Consider the following 20266-nt stretch of genomic DNA (forward strand, 5'->3'; position numbering starts at 1 on the left):
TAGAGATGATAAACGAAAAGGGATCCAGCACTGATCCCTGTAGCACACCACTAGTCACAGGCCTCTGGTCAGAGAGGCAACCATCTACTACCACTAACAAGAGAAACATCTGAACGAGATGCACAAAATGGTGGAGGAACTCAGCAAGCTAGGCAGCATCTAGGAAAAGAGTACAGTCAACATGCTCTTTCGGCTGAAGCATCAACTGTACTCTTTTCCATAGGTGCTGCCTGGCCTGCTGAGTGCCTCCAGCATTTTGTGTATGTTGCATCTAGTACCACGCTTTGGTTTCTCCCGTGAAGCCAAGATCAAATCCAATTTACTACCTCATCTTGAATACCAAGTGAATGAGCCTCCTTGACCAGCCTCCCATCCAGGACTTCGTTAAACACTTTGTTAAAGCCCATCTTGACAACATCCACTGCCTTTCCTTCTTCAGCTTTCCTGGTAACCTCTTCAACAAACTTTAATCAGATGCTACCTAGTACGCACAAAGCCACTATGACTATTCCAGATCAGGTTTTGTCTATCCAAATACTTGTACAGCACATCCAGTCTCTTAGAGTACCTTCCAATAACTTACCCTCTACCGATGTCAGACTTATTGGCCAATAATTTTCCATCTTATCCTCAGAGCCTTTCTTGAACAACAGAATAACATTTGCTATCCTCCAGTCTTCCAGCATCTCACCTGTAGCTTAGGACTTTTTAAATACCTCACCAAACTCTGATTTCTACACTAGCCTCCCTTAAGATCTGAGGGAACACCTTGTCAAGTCCTGGGTATTTTTCCACCCTAATTTGCCTTAAGACAGCAAAACCTCCTCTTTTATATTCCATATATGGTTCATAATCTTGTTACTCTTTGCCTCAGTTTATAGACTCTGTGTCTGTATCCTGAATACAAAACATCTTTTTAAGTTCTCCCCCATCTGTTGACAGCTCACTGTGAAAAATTTTTACTTAATTCAGCAATACAATGCGGGACAGAGCCTCCCGGCCCAGTGAACTGCACCATCCAACAACCCACCATTTAGTCCTACTCTCATCACAGGACAATTTACCATGACCAGTTAACCTCCTAACCAGTACATCTTTGGACCATGGGTGGAAAGCAGAGAACCCAAATGAAACCCATACAGTCACAGGGAGAACATACAAAATCCATACAGGTGGTGCTGGAATGAACCATCTTTCATGACTGGTTTAAATAAAATATTAATATGTTCCCTAGATATTATTTTTTTAAATGTACTAATTGTTTAGTATTGATTTCAACTCAATCAAACCGGTTGCTGCAGTTTACTACTAAGGTCAGCAACCCCAACCCCAACCAATTAATTAATTAATTAATTGGAATTACCAGGTGTAGAATGCAACTGGCTCCTCAGCTCAGAACATTTTGTACGTTGTGTTGAGCCCTTTGGCAGAGCAGCAGATCGGGAGTAATGGTATCTGACATCTGCATTGTCTAAGAGTGTTTGCAACAACCAGGTGTAAAGGTCAATGGTAGAATGGCCTGCAAACTGGTCCTTTTGTTGGACCTGTTTGCAATAACCAGGAAAAGAGTGGCCAATTTAGGCTATAATTCATAGCTGTATTTTAACTGCAGAATAATAAATAGTACAATGTTCAAATGTTTCGGGGGGGGGGGGGGTAAGTCTTATCTTCTATTGCCTGCAATACATCTGATCTGATAATATATTGTAAGTGTTATGTTTTGTTTTGATGGGTTTGTGCATTCCTTTGATCTGGGGACAAAAAGAGCAATTGCCTATGTAACCCTGGATAAAGATTGCCGCCATTTTTATAGACAAAATGTTTATGTAGCAGGATTATGTAGCATTTACACTACACGCTGCATCCACAAAGCAAACAGCATTATGAAGGACCCCACACACCCCTCATACAAACTCTTCTCCCTGCTGCCATCTGGGAAAAGGCACCGAAGCATTCAGGCTCTCACGACCAGACTATGTAACAGTTTCTTCCCCCAAGCTATCAGACTCCCCAATACCCAGAGCCTGGACTGACACCAACTTACTTCTCTCTACTGTGCTTATTGTCTTGTTTATTATTTATGGTAGTGCCTGCACTGTTTTGTGCACTTTATGCAGTCCTGGGTAGTCTAGTGTAGTGTTTTTTCTGTGTTGTTTTTACGTAGTTCAGTGTAGTTTTTGTACTGTTTCATGTAGCACCATGGTCCTGAAAAACGTCGTCTCGTTTTTACTGTGTACTGTACCAGCAGTTATGGGTGAAATGACAATAAAAAGTAATTTGACTTCACTTGATTGTTCATAATAATTTTTTCTTCAATTTATTTTTAAAACAATATTAGATGGAAGAGGAATTATAAATTACTGCATTTATTCTAATGGGGATTGTTGCTTAGTCTAGGTTATTTAAGGAATTTAAAGACTCACTTTTCAATCAATTATTTAATGCTCTTCCCCACATCTTGAAACAAAAGCATACAATAATGAAATAATAGATCAAAACAGCTGTCACGGTGTACTTAATTGTAGTATTCTTGGTTCTTCTCACTTTAACAACATTGGGTCGAGCACCAGGCTCCAGGGACCCAAAATGGCATTGCTGATCAAAACAATCATTTCTGATCCCAAAGCCTGGTTCCTTCTCCATACATTCCCATGATACATTAAAAAAAAACCTTGCTCTTGATTTGAACAAAACATCCACGGCCCTGCACAAATGGTGCACAGGTGATGCATGTGGTGGAATGGTAGTGTTCCTACAAACCACCCATATCATGATTTTCCAAAATGCTAAACTTTATATTTCTCACCAAATCCAACAAAAGACGAGAGGTGAAAACAAAACATTTGGTGTTTCTTTAATACTTCTTTTAAACAAACAATTTCTGTAAAAGCAAGTTTCATTCTGTATCTTAGGTTTTTGTGTTCATGGCTTGTGAATTTCATAACAGCAAATTTCTGTAACCAGAGCAAATATAATATTTGGGTCACCTGTATTTAAGAGATTTTTAATTATATATAAAGAATATAATAATCTATATTCTTTATTTCTCTAAAAAGAATATTATAATCTGATGAGCCAGAGAAACAACCTCTCACAAACAATTCCTCGCAGAATCCTGAATGTCTATGAAATCCGCTTCATTTTTCTCAACTCAGATGAACGCAGGCACATTATAATCCATCATTGCAAGAAGGTTATTGTATTTTCTCTATGGGGCGTCATCCCTTTCCTTTCTCTGTCATTGGTACCAAAGTGTACCATGACTTCTAGCTACTCAGCATCCCCCTTAATAATGGTGTGGATCTGATCTGAGATGTCCCTGATCCTGACATCTGGGAAGCAAAAAAGCATCCAGGAATATCTTCCATGTCCACACAATCTCCAGTCTGTTCCCCTAACTACTGAATCCCCAATCATCGCCACTCTCCTCTTGTTCTGGCTCTTCCACCCTGAGCTGCAGTGGCAGAAGCTGGTCACTGCTGCTGTCCCTTGGTAGGTCATTCCCACCCCCCAACCCCAACAGTATCCAAGGTGGTTCACTTAATGTTGAGGGGAATGACCACACGGGTACTCCATTTTCCACTGCCTTTTCTTTCTCCTGAAAGTCATCCAAGTACCTGCCTCCTGCAAGTTGGGTATGACTACCTTTCTGTACTCCTATCTATCACCTCCTCATTCTCCCAAATGAGCCAAAGGTCATCCTGCTCCATCTCTAGTTTGCTGACATGGTCCGTTAGGAGCTGCACCATATGTAGCAATCAGGGAGACTGGCAATCTCCCAGATCTTCTGAATCTTGTATGAGGAGCACATCTCTGACCAGCGAACCATCCTGACTACATTAGTTAGACACTAAGACAGAAAGAAAAGTAAATCGGTCAAAAACTCAAACTAGCCACTGCTTCTCCTCCCCAAAGCCTTTTGAGCCAAACTCACTCTAACTCCATCCCACTCACACTTTGGCTGCTCTGCTTAAACTTAACTTCTTTTTATTGGTGCTTGCCAATTGTATAATAACCCAGAAGATCTCAAACTTTTCCAGAAAGCTCTGCTCGGTTTATAAATCTGACGCTAAAGACCACAAGTAACTGTCCCCACAATTGGAAGCTCAGGAGAAAGTCACGAAATCTAGCATTCAGAGAATCGAGGATGCAATACATATTACAACACGACATGCTACTTTAACCTGCCCGGGTATTTTTTTGCCCTTTAAACATCCTTTAACCAGGATTAATGCAGCTGAAATGCAAACTAATTTCCTTTATTGTCTCTTCAGTTATATTTTCTGCTCATAAACCAGAGTTACCAATATAATCTATTAAATGTCAGATTCTCTACCTTTGAAATTCTCTCCTTTTTTTCCAGGTTTCAATTGGTTATATACCAAACAGAAAAGTTATAGGAGTGAGCAAATTAGCCAGGTAACTAGGCCTAAGAGCTTGAGAGAGAGAGAGAGAGAGCGAGAGAGAGAGAGTGAAAGATGCAACAAATGGGAGTTTGTAGAAACAATGGTTTCAGTTGGATGTGCACTATTTCAGTTAGCCTGAATAGGAGCAAGCACCCAATGAAACAAAATTTCCCCAATTGTTGTTATCTGTGGCAATACCCTAAGTCTTTGGTTTGACAGAAGAAAGAAGTTAAAACCACTGTAACATGGTGCATGTGTGCCAGTAATTTTTCTTAATGAACTATTTTAATCATATTTAACTGTTGAACATTACTATATATTGGTGTGATCAAAAGATACCCAAATGCCATTGATGTAGATCTGCATGACCATTGCATTACTGGAAATCTTTTGCAATGCCCGTTTTGCCAAAGACTTGAGAGATATAACACTGGCTGTTAATTCCTTTAGAAAATCAGAGTTGCGTATAGTTTAGCTCATTGTCTTGTAGTTGAATGAACACCTTTCCCTGGAGCAGTATTACTCACAGCTTGCTATTTATTCCAAAAGGCTGCTTACAATTGCATGGTCATCCCATTGCACACATTTGGCCTCATACTGATTCGGGACCCATCAGAAAATATCAGCATCTCTTTTGTGTTTAGAAATTTCAGTTTGACCTGGCTGAGAAAGTTCTCGGTCCCTTCATTGTGTGGTCAGATGTAGTCAATGTTTTCTTTCCATTCTGTAGGTACATATAGGTTATCTACCTGAGAGGCGGCTCCTTGGTCTTAGCAAGCTAGCCAGGTAAGTAGCGAATAGCTGTGAATGAGGACTATAAGGGCATCTTTACTTCAAATCAATGCCTTCCATCATTGCTTTGTTTTTATTTAACATCTTACATTTACCTTAAGAAATTGGTGCAAAACAACTGTTGAATATATCAGATACAGTATACTGCTAACAAACCATAACTTCAAAAACATCTGGGCTAATTCATTAATTATTTTGGATTCAAGATACACTTAAGATATATATGAATGTTAAGTTATTGAGTAGGTACTAAGCTGAAGTCTGTACATTTTTGAGGCAGTAAGAGGATTGAGGATATTAGGAATGGCAAGAAAGTGGTGAGTGAGAGGAACAGACAGAATCTCACTATGGTGAAGGGAATACATATATATCTGTTTGTTTCATATATATCAAAAATCTTTCTTTAATCATATTGTGACAACAGTTTGATTTGTATTTATAGGTTGTCAGATATTCTTAATGTATTTATCCTTAAGGTAAAGAAGAATAGATTTATTCAAACTGGAAATCTGATTTTGTTCAGAAATCACAAATCGATCATTAGTGCAGTCCTGTAATGTTGCATTTGTTTTTGTTACATGTCTCCGTCAAAAACATTAACTAGTTGACATTTTATAATAAATCAATGATAATTTATCTACTAACACACCTTTTGAAGTGTGGAGTTGGAGCAAAAATTAATTAGTTTCAATTGCGAGCATTTACACAAATTAAATTCATTTTTCAGTAATTCCTCAGGTGTGAAGATCTTTCCTTCAACATATTTAGCAACTACCACCCTGAATGGGAATATTTCATAGAACATATAGTCAACAGTAACACATCAAAGAAAGATGGACCGGCAGGTTCAAGGCTGAAATATCTGAATATTGCAGCAATCAATTATCCAATAAAAACACCTTGTACTTGTGCGTTTACAATAGATTCCAAAGATGACTCCAAAATAATCTCTGCATAGTAGCCAAAAGCTGATTGTTTGAGTGTGATGACATCTGTCAAGTGTTAAACTATCCTAGCAGTTCAAGCTTAAAGCAAATAAATTATTATTCTTTGGGGAAGTCCTCATGTTCTATGAATTAGAAATTAAACTTTCCATCATTTAGTAAAGTTGCTATTCCAGTACTATTTCTTTCATTAATATTTGATCTTCTATGGAATACTGACTTTCCTTCCTTACCTTCAGGATGCATCTCCATAAATCTGAAATGGAAATTCACCTTGGTAATACAAATTATGCAAATTAACTCAATTTACACTTCATTTACCATGAGTATATTGTTTGCTATTGAAACATTTGATTTATCTACTCATAATCAAGTTATACAAGTATTACTATAAAACATTTTCTCAAATGCATCCTCCTGGTATTTTTTTAGCTAATTTAGTTCGGAAAAATGCCATGTCAAAATACAGATATTAATGTTATTATGGATTTTGATATTAAATGCAAATATCATAGAGAAGCAATAACATTAAGACGTACTTAAATGCCGTCTTTTTTGTGTTCGTGCCACACTAGGGAAAAAAAAACTGAGTGATAGGAAAAGTTTGTTGTAACTTACTGAAGCATTTCTACTGCATTTATGTACATGCTTAAATTAATTACTCATTCTGACTTTTGATTTTCCAGAATTGTTGAGATTTACAGTAGGAGACTTCAGGGTAAGTAGTTAATTAAACTGCCAAAGTTTTCAAAAAAAATTTGATATGCATCTTACCACATAATATTCTGGTGGGATTTGACAGGATAGATGGCAAGAGGAGGTCTCCCTCATGGGGAAATCTCTAACATTGAGGCACAAGCTCATAGAGACGCCTACACTCCTTTTAAGACAAATATGGAATACACTTTACAGATCTTGTGGGTGGAGTATTTGAGGCTGAATCACTGAATCTTTTCCAGGCTGAGATAGAGAGGGGAACTAAGGTTTCAGGATGTAGCAGGAGTGGGAATCCGAGCCTGTCAGATGAACACAATTACAGAATATGGAGTAAGCTCTATGGCATACTGCTACACGTGTTCTTATGTGCTTACCTAATTTTAACTGTAGTCTTTGTGCTGTTTGGTCTAATAATTAATAAACTAACCCAGTGAGGCCAGTGCTTAATGAAAATTGTTCAACACCAACAAATTGATTGTGGACTTAATGAATGGGAAGATATCAGAACATGCCCTGGTCTTTATTGAAGTAGGAAGCTTTACATTTTAGGGTGTCAACTTCTTGGACTATCTGTCCTGGGCCCAAGGTATTGATGCAGTAATGCAGAAGGCACATCTGTGGCTCTACTTCATTAGGAGTTTGATGATGTTCATCAAAGATTCTTGCAATTTCTATAGCTGAATGGTGGAGATCACTCTTACTGGTTGCATCACAACCTGTTACGGAGGCTCCCTGCACAGGATCACAAAGTTGTCGACTCAGCCAGCTCCATCACATGTACAACCCTCCCCACTATTAAGGCCATCTTCACAAGCAGTGCCCCAAGAATGTGACCTCCACCGTGAAGGGTTTTTACCATCTGACATGTACCCTCTACTTATTACTTATGTCTGCGAAGAGTAATGAGGATTTAATATATTTTTATGCTAATAGCTGTATTATCAAACATTTGCCTTTTGCATGAAATGTATCAAACTACTATATAGTAGGAAATCAAAGGTTCATTTTATTGTCAAAGTATACATGTACAACTCTGATATTTGTCTTATCCAGAGAGCCATGAAATACAGAAAGACCATGAAAGTTGATGTAAGGAAAAAACATTACCTCCCCCACACAAAAAAAACAGAACTTGCAGAACCCAATAACTTCTACCCCCTCCCCGTTCAAAAAAAAAGCATCCAACCCTCGACTCCCTCATCCGTGAGAGAAAAAAACAGATAATAACCATCCTCAACCTCCTCTCTCACAGAAAATAACAGCTACAATAATAATCCCTGACCCCCTCACTCATAGAAAAGAACAGCGACAGTAGCACCAAAATCACCACCCCCCTATACACAAAAAACTAACAGATACACCAAGCCACCAATTGGCCACAAGAGAGAAAACACCAAAAAAACTGAAGGAAACCAATATAAAGTACAGCCCAGTAATCACATAAATCTCAGAATATTGGAAATATCCTTCCATCCGCACACAAGGAGAGTGGCTGCATGAACTCAGTCCTTCCACAAAAAGTGAGCACTGATCCTGGTCTGAATTTAGTTTTATATATTGAAATAAACATCATTAAGTACAGTTCTGATTTCCCTTTTTAAAGTAATAGTTAGCTCTGAATTCCTTCCTAATGGGTACATGGTTCTGTCCATTTGCAGTCCAAGAGCGTCTCACTAAACAGATTGCTGTTGCAATCACAGAAGCTTTACAGCCTGCAGGAGTTGGAGTTGTAATCGAAGCCACGTAAGTTCTGAACACAGAAAAGCTAAACTCCTTCTTTTCTCTCTAATAATTCTTAATACAGATTGAAAATGAATCCAACATTAAGTTGATAATTGTATTATTGAGAATCAAAGAGTATGCGTTGTTTTTTTTAGTTAAAGACTCTCACTGAATTTGTTAGTGTTTTTAAGACCATAAGACAGAGCAGAATGAGATAATTCAGCCCATTGTGTCAGCTTCACCATTTCATCATGGCTAATTATCCCTCTCAACCCTATTCTCTTGCCTTCTCCCTGTAATCTTTGATACATTTGCTAGTCAAGAACCTATCACGCTCTGCCTTAAATATACCTAATGACTTGGCTTCCACTGCCATCTGTAGCAATTTAATAGCATGAAATTTTACAAAGGTGAAAGTGTTTTTCATGAATTGGAATGCTCAGATTAAATCAAAGTCCATTTTGGATATGATTTTATATCCATGTGAATGTAAGTATTTATATTAATTATCTGAGAAGGGAGTGGTGGACAACTAATGTATATTAATATTGATAGAAACTTGCAGTATCAAAAAATATCTGGTCAGTATTAGAAGTGATAATGTGGTTCTTAACATTGCTTCATTGGTATAGTGAAGTGTGGCTGAATTAAATTTAGTGAGCTGCTACAATGTCTTTGTGAGATTACAATCACTGTAGTCACCCAGACAGCATCCTAGAAAACCTAGAGTAGACTACGTGTTCTCTGATAGGTGCACTATACTAGCAAACTGTTTTAGAACTTCAGGCTGTACAACACAGTAACATGGCTTCAGCCCACCAAATCTTTGCAGCAAACAGTGCCAAATTAAACTAAATCTCTTCTGCCTGCGTATGATCCATTAATCTCTACTCCCTGCTTATTCATGTGTCCAAAAGCCTCTTAAACACCACTATTGTATCTGCTTTCATTACTATCCCTGGCAGCCTGTTCCAGGCACCCATCATTCTCTGCAAAACACAAAGTTGCTCATACATTTTTCTTAAACTTTACTCCTCACCTTAAATGTATGTCCTTTAGTATCTGACATTTCTACCCTGGGTAAAAGATTCTGACCTACCCTGTCTACGGGCCTCATAATTTTATAAACTTTTATCCAGTCTTCACTCTGCCTCCGAGAAAATAACCTGTTTGTTCGATGTCTCCTCATAGCTATTACTCTGTAATCTAGGTAGCATCCTACTAAACCTCTTATGTATTCTTTTTAAATTGTCCACCTTCTTCCTGCAATGGGGCACACAATTATATACACACAATACACAATACACAGCCTAACAAATGTTATATGTCTGCAACATAACTCCTTGCTCTTGTACTCAGTGACCAAGCAATGAAGGCATAGACAGGATTCTTTACGACCCTACTTACCCGTACGTCCCCTTTCAGAGTGGTGTCCTTTGACAGCCTACTTCACTGTCCAGAACTCCACCAAGCTTGGTGTTGTCTGCAAATCTACTAACCCACTTCTCTATTTTTTCATCTAAAAAGAGTCCCAGCACTAATTCTGTGGAAAACCACAAGCATGGACCTCAAGCTGGAATAACACCCTTCCACTAAGAGCAAGGCAAATTCTGAAGCCAAACTACCCGGTCACTGTGGATCCCATGTATCTTGATCTTATGAATCAGCATTTATGAGCAACCTTGTCAAATAGAGTACAGAAAATCAAGTTCTTTGGCCCAACTGGCCCATGCCCACCAAGATTCCCAACTAAGCAATTCCCATTGGTCCATATCCCTCTAAACCTTATCTATCCATGTATTTGCCCAAGCACCTTTTAAATGTTGTTAATGTCCATGCTTTAACCACTTCTTCTGGCAGATCATGAAATAAACTAACCACTCTCTGACTGGAAGTAGTTGTCCTCAGGTTCCTTTTAATCTGTTCCCTCCGATCTTGAATGTGCACCTTGATTTCCCAGTTCTAGATTTAAAAAAACTGAGTTCATTCATCCTATCTACATTATGCCCTCATAATTTTGTAAACACCTCATTCTCCTGCTCTCCTAAACTGCTCAACCTCTCTCCACAACTCAGACCCCTAAGTCCAGACAACATTCTTATAAATCCCCCAGCACTCTTTCCAGCATAATGCCATTAAGCTTCCCATTAGCTGGCTGATCAAAACTAAATATAATATTCCATAAGTGGCCTCACCAACATTGGTCTTCATCAATTGTGGAATTGAACTTAGGAGCTGAGAGGTAATGTTGCAGCTATATAGGGCCTTGGTCAGACCCCATTTGGAGTACTGTGCTCAGTTATGGTCGCCTCACTACAGGAAGGATGTGGAAGCCATAGAAAGGGTGCAGAGGAGATTTACAAGGATGTTGCCTGGATTGGGGAGTGTGCCTTATGAGAATAGGTTGAGTGAGCTTGGCCTTTTCTCCTTGGAGCAATGGAGGATGAGGGGTGACATGATAGATGTGTGCATGATGAGAGGCTTTGATTGTGTGGATAGTCAGAGGCTTTTTCCCAGGGCTGAAATGGTTGCCACAAGAGGACACAGGTTTAAGGTGATGGGGAGTAGGTATAGAGGAGATGTCAAGGGTAAGTTTTTTACTCAGAGTGAGTGTGTGGAATGGGCTGCCGGCAACTGTGGTTGAGGCTGATACGATAGGGTCTCTTAAGAGACTTTTGGATAGGTACATGGAGCTTAGAAAAATAAAGGGCTATGGATAAGCCTAGTAATTTCTGAGGTAGGGACATGTTCAGCACAACTTTGTGGGCTGAAGGGCCTGTACTGTGCTGTAGGTTTTCTAATTTTCTATTCGATAATACCCCTGTTGCAATGAAAACTGTTTCCAAGACTTCTCCATTTACTTCCTCAAGGTTCAAACTCTTCATTGCCTTTATGGTAAAAACAGAGGAGAAATATTCATTGAGGATCTCACCCATCTCCTGCAGTCCACTTTGGTCTTTGAGGAACCCTGTTTTTTTTTTCCTGGTTACTCCAAATATAATTATAAAATTTGTATGGATTGCCTTAATCTTCTCTACCAAAGCTACCTTCTGCCTCTTTTCTGATTTCTTTCTTGAGTACATTTATGCATCCCCTCTCTCCTCCCAGGATTCCTGTGATCCTAGCTTGCCTGTACCCAACTGATTCCCTCTCCTGATTGACATACATGTATGCCATCAAGGCCTAATGGCATGTATCCTAGAATGGTCTTTAAACAAGTCTCACATGGCACATATGGACTTGCCTGATAACAGCTGCTCCCAGTTAATGACCCTTAGCTCCTGTCTCACAATGTTGTAATTTGTCCTTCCCCCCCATCCCATCCCTTTGGTACTTTCTGACAGGTCTAGACCTACTCTTACTCATGACTATATTAAAACTTAAGGTGTTGTTATCACTGTTCTCCAAATGCTCTCCCACTGAAAGGCTAGTCACTTGGCCAGGCTCATTTCCCAGAACTAGTTTCAGAGGGAGAAGCTAAAATCAGATGCAGGGCAGATGCATCCCAAAGAAGGAGTATTCTAATGGGATGATGAGACAACCGTGACTGACAATGGAAGTCAAAGACAGAATAAAAACAGAAGAGAGGGTGTATAATTTAACAAATGTTAGTGGGAAGTTAGGGAATTGGAAGACTTTAAACACTAAGAGAAGACAACTTAAAAAAACAATAAGGAGAGAGAAGATGAAATATAAAGGGAAAGCAGAAGAATAAGAGTAAAATCTTTCAACAATGCCAGACAATACATTCAGAGGGTTGGCTTTAAAGTTTACTTTGAAAAGCTCTGAGAAAGTTTGAAATACTGCTTTCCAAAATTTATCAAGCCGCAGGCAGGACCAAAACATATGAATTAGAGAGGCGGCTTCGACATTACACCTAAACGAGAGAGCTTATCTTTAGTCATTATAGCGTTCTCCTTCGGGTGTAACGTAACGCCGAATTAAACACCGAGATAAACCATAGTCAATGAGAACCAGGTCGCAGTAAGATTAACCATTTACTGTTCACTCTTCATATTAACATATGGTGAAAACTGTTGATAAAACAATACAAGATTGATACAGTATTTGTTCCTTTTTTAATATCACATTTCCATCGTAAATACTTGTAAAAGTGACTATAACTTCATTACATTAAGGTGCAGTATACAGGCAGAGTTTACCTACGCCATTGACTACTTTAAATACACTTCAATGCAAACTATCCGCAACTCTTTAACTAACGAAAACATAAACATTATCGACCGTCGTTACTTTTAACAGGATTGGCGTTAACATCTTAGTTCAATATATCGATTATCTATTAACTTACAGCGTTGCTCTCACTGTGATTTCTAATGCTTGCAAAACAACTTCTGCTTGGGTCTGCCTCGTGGTGAGCCCCCACCCTCGTGTTGATCTCAAACCGGTACTTTCCCACAAGACGCGGTGAAACCGGATGTGACGTCATCGCATGCCGATATATTTTACAGGCAATGAATATACTATAAACACTTCTAATTCTAACTACAAAATACTAACAAATGAATTACTGAGCAAAAATATTATAAACTAAATAACTGTCATAAAGACAACACGCTCCCCACCTGACCTTCGTAAGGTCACAATGAACAGGGTACAAAACTTAGTCTCTTAATCAGTCATTAGGTAGAAGTAGAATAACTTCTGTAACTGGCCTTTGGTAAATTTTCACATTGCCTTGGTCGGTAGTCTTCAACTCGATCTTCCTGACATGTCCATCCCCACTAGGGAATGTAGCAGTGATTCTGGCCATTGGCCAGCTGTTGCGGGCGATTTGCTTGTCCCTGAGCAGTCTCCAGCGAGACCAGAACCGATTTACCAGAGCTTGGACTTGTCTCCATTGCTTTGTGTACAAATCCTTGTCTGAGAAGTCTCCTGGTGGAGGAGGAGCTCCTGCCTTCTGCGTAAGGAGCGTTGATGGCGAAAGTATGAAGGGGTTTTCTGAGTCAGAAGACACAGGTAGGAGTGGTCGTGCGTTTATAATGGCTGTGACCTCTGCCATTAGGGTGCACAGTACCTCGTGGGTCAGTCGGGTGCGTTGCTGCATCTCAGGTTTCCTTTTCCGGGTTTTTTGTAAGGACGTGAACCATTTGACTGCCTGCTCTTTGTTATTTGGCAAGCGCTGGCGTGGTTCTCTGAAAGCCAATGGGGTGACCCCATTCTTTGCTTCATCTCTGAAGACCTTTGTTTTTAAGGAAATGGCATCTTGAGCTGATTGAGCAAGTTTATTACCATGCTCGGTTTGAACGAAAACTGACTGACCTAGCGTCTCGTCAGTTACTTTACACTTGTTAACGTCTTGTTGTGCTTCCTTAGGGTACACCTTAGTGAGGCAGATCTTGGAACAAGAACGGCTTTCAACATTTTCATATGATGTAATATGACCCTGTGCCAAGTTCATTTGATTTCCCAGCTTTTAGCTTATGTATTTTGAGAGGACCGGAAGTGACGGCATTGATGAATACTTATTTTTGTGAGATATTATAAACAGCCCCCCTTTTTTTTCCTTCTCTTTTGTTTTTTTTCTTTTATATTACTTATTAGTTATAGTTATTAGATTAGATTAGCTAGTTCTGCATTATAAAAATTTTTTTTTGTTTTTTTTTCTTTCTTTTTTCTGTTTTTTTTATATTATACATTATGAAATATTTAGATTTACTATGTCCATACATATATCTTATGGCTTATGTCTTGGTAAACTCATTTATATTGTAACTATTATGTATGTTTTTTTTTCATATGTAATGGAATGTGTATGTTGGTAATTTCTTTATCAATATATCATCTGTATTCTGTCCATATTACTAATATTAATAAAAAGATTTAGAAAGAAAGAAAGGAACAAGAACGGCTTGACTGACCTTGACCGCAAACTCCTGTACAGTTCGTGCTGACAACTGTTGTCCCGGAGTGAGCCTCTCCCTCCCCGCCATCCTGTTGTGGGGGTGAAGGAGCGTTGTCGGTTCTTTCATTCTCGACTTCATCACGGAGTTGCGAGGGTAAATTGTCTTCCTCGTATGGATGTGATGCAATCGTGCCTCCCTGAGGATCCTCGTGACATGGGATGTTATCGAATACATATGGAGAGGAAGGACGAGCCTGCCTGTCTATTTGAGATTGGACATAGTCGCTTGTTCGTTCCAATCTGGTCCTTTCTGAAGTAGATCTTACTTCGGTCAGATCATGCATTCCTTCAGCTTCTATGTACTCTGCTTCCGCCTTGGCAGCTTCTTCTTCTCTTTCTGGCTGCAGCACTTGCAACTTTGTCGACATCCTTGCCATTTCCAACTGGATTTCGGCTTCTCTTGCGGCCGCTTCCATTTTCAATTTTGCTAGTTGCTTGGCGTAGTCCACCCGCACATGGGCAGCATCTGCCTTAGCTCTTGCCTGGGCGGCCTTAATTGCTGATGCCCTACCGCCCTTGTCGCTGGGCGGCATCGACTTGATGCTGGATTGAGATGACATTGCAGCACTTGAAACACCTGATAATGCCGCTTTTTCACTGTAACGTTACACCCGAAGGAGAACGTTACAGAACGAACCACTTTAAATTGTAAAAGAGAGTGATGCGCACATAACGAAGAGGTGTAAACAAGTTGAAAAAAATTCATACCAAGTATCCTCATCATTTGAAATCTGTAGGTCTTGCTCCCAGAGATTTTTAATTTTATCTAACGGAATGTTTCTCATTGCCAACAACATACAATAAATATTAGAAATAGATCCATTATGAATAGGTTTCAGAGTAAATATTGTATCAATTAGATTTTTATCTGGACATTTAGGAAATGTATGAAGTTGAGAACGCAAGAAGTCTCTAATTTGTAAATGTGTAAAAAAGGTGAGCTTTACAAAGATTATATTGAATAGATAGTTGATCAAATGAGGAAATATGATGACTATCTCCAACAAACTCTTAAGCGGAATGACTTGCATATTTTGGCTTTTATTTCTCTTTTAGCCATAAGAGTTTTGTTGCTTAAATGGAAAGATGCTGCTCCGCTTGCTCATGCCGATTGGTTGATTGATGTTACATCACGTTTAAATTTAGAAAAGATTAGGTGTTCTATTTCTAGACAAGATCTTTTCACATTATGGGGACATTTTTGGAACTACTTTCACAGTCTTTGACTTGTTCAGCAATGATGATGGCTACTATATGTTTGAATTTACAAATATGTTAAGGATTTTTTTTTCTTTTAACCAAATGGCTGTTTTTTTCTTTTTTTTGTTATGGGGTTTTGATTTTGTTTTAGTTTAGAATAAAATATACCTTTTCAATATCACGTTTAATTTACTATATACAGATATGGGACATTTCAACTTTGATTCTGTTTTCGTAATATCATAATGTATTTGTATTCATCTATGCAAGTAATCAATAAAAATATTGAAAAAGAAAAGAGTAAAATCTTAATGGCGGAAGTTCACAATTTAAATATTACCCAGAGTGTAAGGGTAGGTTCAAAGATTCAATTTAATGTCAAAGAAATGTATATAATACACATCCTGAAATGCATTTTCTTCACAAAACATCCATGAAAACAGAGAGAAATGCCCAAAGAATGAACGACAGTTAAATGCGAGAACCCCAAAGTCCTCCCCTCACACGTAAACAACAATTCCCCCCTCCCCCTACTGGCAAAACAAAAAGCGCACCTGCTAGTGGTTGATATTGGAAAATGGAAAACTTGGTAGTACAATTACAAAATCACTACGAACATTTTCTTTAAATTTAAAAGTTTTAATGGAATGAAGTTAGACTAATATTACTGAACAAACAAACACCTAGAGGATTTCATTGGGAAAAAAGATGGACAACAACACTGGCAACAGTTCCTAATGCAACTTTTCTTTGCAGGCACATGTGCATGGTTATGAGGGGAGTACAAAAGATGAACAGTAAAACAGTAACCAGCACTATGTTGGGTGTGTTTCGGGAAGACCCAAAGACCCGAGAAGAGTTTCTGACACTTATCAGGAATTGAAAATCTTGTCCTTGATGGAACCTCATTGGATGGTCAAGATCCTTATAGACATTCAGAAGATGTTTTATATTGTAAGAGGAAGAGATGTTGGATTTAGATTTTCTTTTAAGTCATACAAGTTAAAAACTAAATTTGGACTGTATACTTGTATCAAAGTTTCAAATGGACAATATTTTAGTTTTATAACTATGATTTTCGATAAAACAGCATAGCATCTGATGCAGTTAAACAGTGATTTGTAATAGCTGCAGATCTATAAAGTTTGATAATTACATAAAATATTTTCTCCTTCCCTATCTGTTGTAATGATCACATAGATATACTAAATATTAAGTCTGTTCTACATCAGTCAAATGATATTTTTCCCAACACGGTTTGGGTACTTTTATTTCCCATGTCAATATTTGTTAATGATTCTCATGGCTTAGAGTTGATGCAGTGGGAGAATTTGCTCTGGTGATGAGCATAGGTCTTCACTTCCCAGACCACTACACCCCATACTGTTCTGTTCTTTCTTTGAGATTTTTTTTCATCTCTCTAACCATTGAAATAAGCACCAGAGTTTACGTAACCAGTAATGTGGATCAATCACCACATTTGGCCTGTTAATTCCAGAATGTATCCCAGATTTCTTTTCTTTAAAATTTTTAGCTGGAATGCCTCTACTACAGCTACAACTCTAGTTGGTTCTGAATGGTAAGCAAAATGTGGACAGAACCAATGCATTTTAATTATTTCATCCTAGCACCCTTTGCTTCAATCTCACAATTGTAAGTATTTTTCAAATTATTATTTCAAAACTTTTCAGCCCAAATTCTTCTGAACATTAAAAGTCCTAGGGAATAGCTGTGTCTCCTTTGTCACCGTGACTAAAAGTGGAACTGATACTTATGGCAAGGTCTGACCATGCCTGCAAAATGTCCATGGTATAAATATTTTGGTAATAAATTTCAAGTTTGAACTTTAAATTTTGCTAATATAATTCAATAATGTATTGCATTTCCATAGATATTCTAACTTGAAAATGGCCTAGTCCTGTTTTCTTTTAGAGGTCCAAAAATATATTGATAACTCTCTTGAAATTATTCACAACCCTCTGGAATACAGGATTTTCGAAGTACAAGCTGTGAAGAAATTTCTCAATTGCATTCCTAAATGCCTGAGCATTTAAAGGGAGACTCTGCTTTTAGATACAAGCTCTCCAGTGAGGGTAAGCAGCCTCTCACTATCAACTCTGTTAAAATCTCTTGAACTTTTATAAATGAATGAGCTTGATTCTTATTCTACTCACCTCCTCTGAGTATTGTGCAAAACACGTGTGCTCAGGATCTACCTTCTCATCCCAGGAACTGAACTTCTTTCCAATATACTGTATCAAATGCAAGCACATCGTTCCAAGAGTAGAGACCAAAACGCCACTGCAGATGTATTTTTTCCAAAGCCCTATCAAATTTTTACCAAATTCCTTCAACTACAACATCTTTAATTACACCCTTTCAATAAGGTCCATCACTCAATTAGCCTTAATCATTCCTACCTGCCCCTGAGCATAAAGGATGCATCACATTAATAGAATAACAAGGAATGGATGTTATGTCCTCACTGAGAGTCCCTAATATCATTTGGTCAATTAGAGGGATAGTGGGTGACAGAAGAGAGAATATTTTCTCTGTGAGAAGGAAAATAAATAACAAATTACAGTAGATTTGGAAAAGATCAAGAAATTGTGTGAAAAAAAATAACATGTTAATAACATTAACAGATTTATCTGAAATGAGAATACAGACTGCCATATCTTCCAATAGGAATATAGATGACCAAATTTGAGACATTTGTCATTGGTAAATGGTTGAGCTTTTAGTGTAAGAAGACAAGTAAGAAACCCTTTTGATGTAAGGACCAACCAGGTTCCTGTTTACAGATAATTCTTATAAACTATTCTGTTTTTACAGTGTTTAAATGTGTATCTATTCATTAAAGTTCCAACACAACAGATGCAACCTTGCAAAGTGGGGATTTGAAATCACAAGTAATAGATGTTAAAAAAGCATAATGAAGTTGCATAGAATTATTTTGATGCTTAGGTTTAATGGTATTGTTAAATTCTTTAATGATTCTAAGTTAATGTCTCTGAAAAACCAGGTAAATAAATTTGTAGAAGGGTGTTAAGCAGTTGTATATAGTATGATTTAAAAATGCACATATATCAGTAATGATCTTAACTATTTATAGAACAGTGAAGGAAAATTTATGTCAAAGTATCAATATATCGTCAGTGAGCAATTTATTAATGAAATACAGAACTAGTTACTTGCAAGTTAACTTGATAATCATAATTTTTTAAAAAATGAACACTTCTTGAGCATCGCCTAATTTCTAGTTTTGAGAGTGCAATACTATGTTTAAGTATGTAGCAGTATGTCATTTGATGATTAGCAAAAAAGAATAGATCCAATTCATTATCCAGTTAAGAATAAGCATTGGGAATTTAGAAACTAACTAATATGCATATATTTATGTAAATGAATGTCTAAAATGGGTTGTGACTTTAACAGATCCTGTTGTGTTTACCAGGAGACTAATTCCACTTATTTTCTTACTCTTCTTGTTAAATTTCAAGGTTGAAGGTTGGATTTAGGATTTCATTTACATAAGTAGTTGAGCAGGTATTTTATTTGTAATAAACAGAATGTAAATGTAGATTTGCTGTATATTTCATTTATGTTAGGAACCAGTTGGAATTTGGTTTGGTTGTCCATGATGTGATGTGCCATTGACCAAGATGACATTGTTTACACAAGCACTGTCTAATCACTACTGTATGATTTGTTCTAAATTGCACTTAAATGCCACAGACTTAGTGACAGAATTATTCTCTTTGTAATATGGATGCATATATCTTTGATGCCTGTATTCCCAAAGATGACTACTTTCACATTCTCATTCTATGATGTTGCAAAACTTGTCCTCAAGTGAATGAACTGCTGAAATGTTATTGTGCAATTTTGTATATTGAAAATTGAATGTCATTAATTGACCTGTTTTGTCATATAAAAAACACAGACATCCAGAATGGTACTCAAATTTACCATGAACTCATTCAAATATGTAAAAATCCAGACTCACTGTATGTTGTTCCGAGTATCCTTGTTGGGTGTACTAACCTAGTGTTTGTTCACAGAAAAAAGTGGCCTTGGACTCTGTAGTATCTTCAGAAGCAAACAGATTTGTTTGTTTTAATCTTGCTTTTTGTACTTGTTTTGTCTTTTATTGAAATGTATTTGTGGTTTTAATGCACATTCAGCACTGTGATGGTTGCGTCTAATTAATATATTGTACATTAGCTTTTATTTGTTAATTTATGTCCATTAAATTATACTTTAAAACTTTAATTCAGCTTGTGTTCAAACCGTTCCTTTAAAATGCAAATATATCTGAAACTTGAGTAGCATTTCAGTGTCGGTTGTAACACTGACATTTTGCTTTACCCTTCCTGCTTGACTTTGAGGTAGAATAATGATTTTGGCTTGGCTATCTCACTCAGGTTAATAACTGGGGAGGAATGGGGTAAGGTGAAGGAACATGTCAGGTGCTATGACGTACAAATAAGCCAGCTGTTTCAGAACAAATCCAATTAAACCTTGTTAAAGTATTACTTTGCTAATGCAGAGATAAG

The 20266-nt window shown here is 37.7% G+C and overlaps 1 protein-coding gene across 1 annotated transcript in view; it reads left to right on the top strand.

Moving 5' to 3' along the window:
* gch1 (GTP cyclohydrolase 1) overlaps positions 1-19982 on the top strand; it is a 46842-nt gene extending 26860 nt beyond the window's left edge. Inside the window, exons 3-6 of the mRNA XM_059957652.1 lie at positions 5137-5192; positions 6829-6860; positions 8518-8602; positions 16464-19982. Coding sequence (XP_059813635.1) covers positions 5137-5192; positions 6829-6860; positions 8518-8602; positions 16464-16590 — 300 coding nt within the window. The 3' untranslated portion in view covers positions 16591-19982. The remainder of the gene's footprint in view (positions 1-5136; positions 5193-6828; positions 6861-8517; positions 8603-16463) is intronic.
* The last annotated feature ends 284 nt before the right edge of the window (positions 19983-20266 follow it).

This window comes from Hypanus sabinus, chromosome 2 (assembly GCF_030144855.1).
Source record: "Hypanus sabinus isolate sHypSab1 chromosome 2, sHypSab1.hap1, whole genome shotgun sequence".
Lineage (NCBI taxonomy): Eukaryota > Metazoa > Chordata > Chondrichthyes > Myliobatiformes > Dasyatidae > Hypanus > Hypanus sabinus.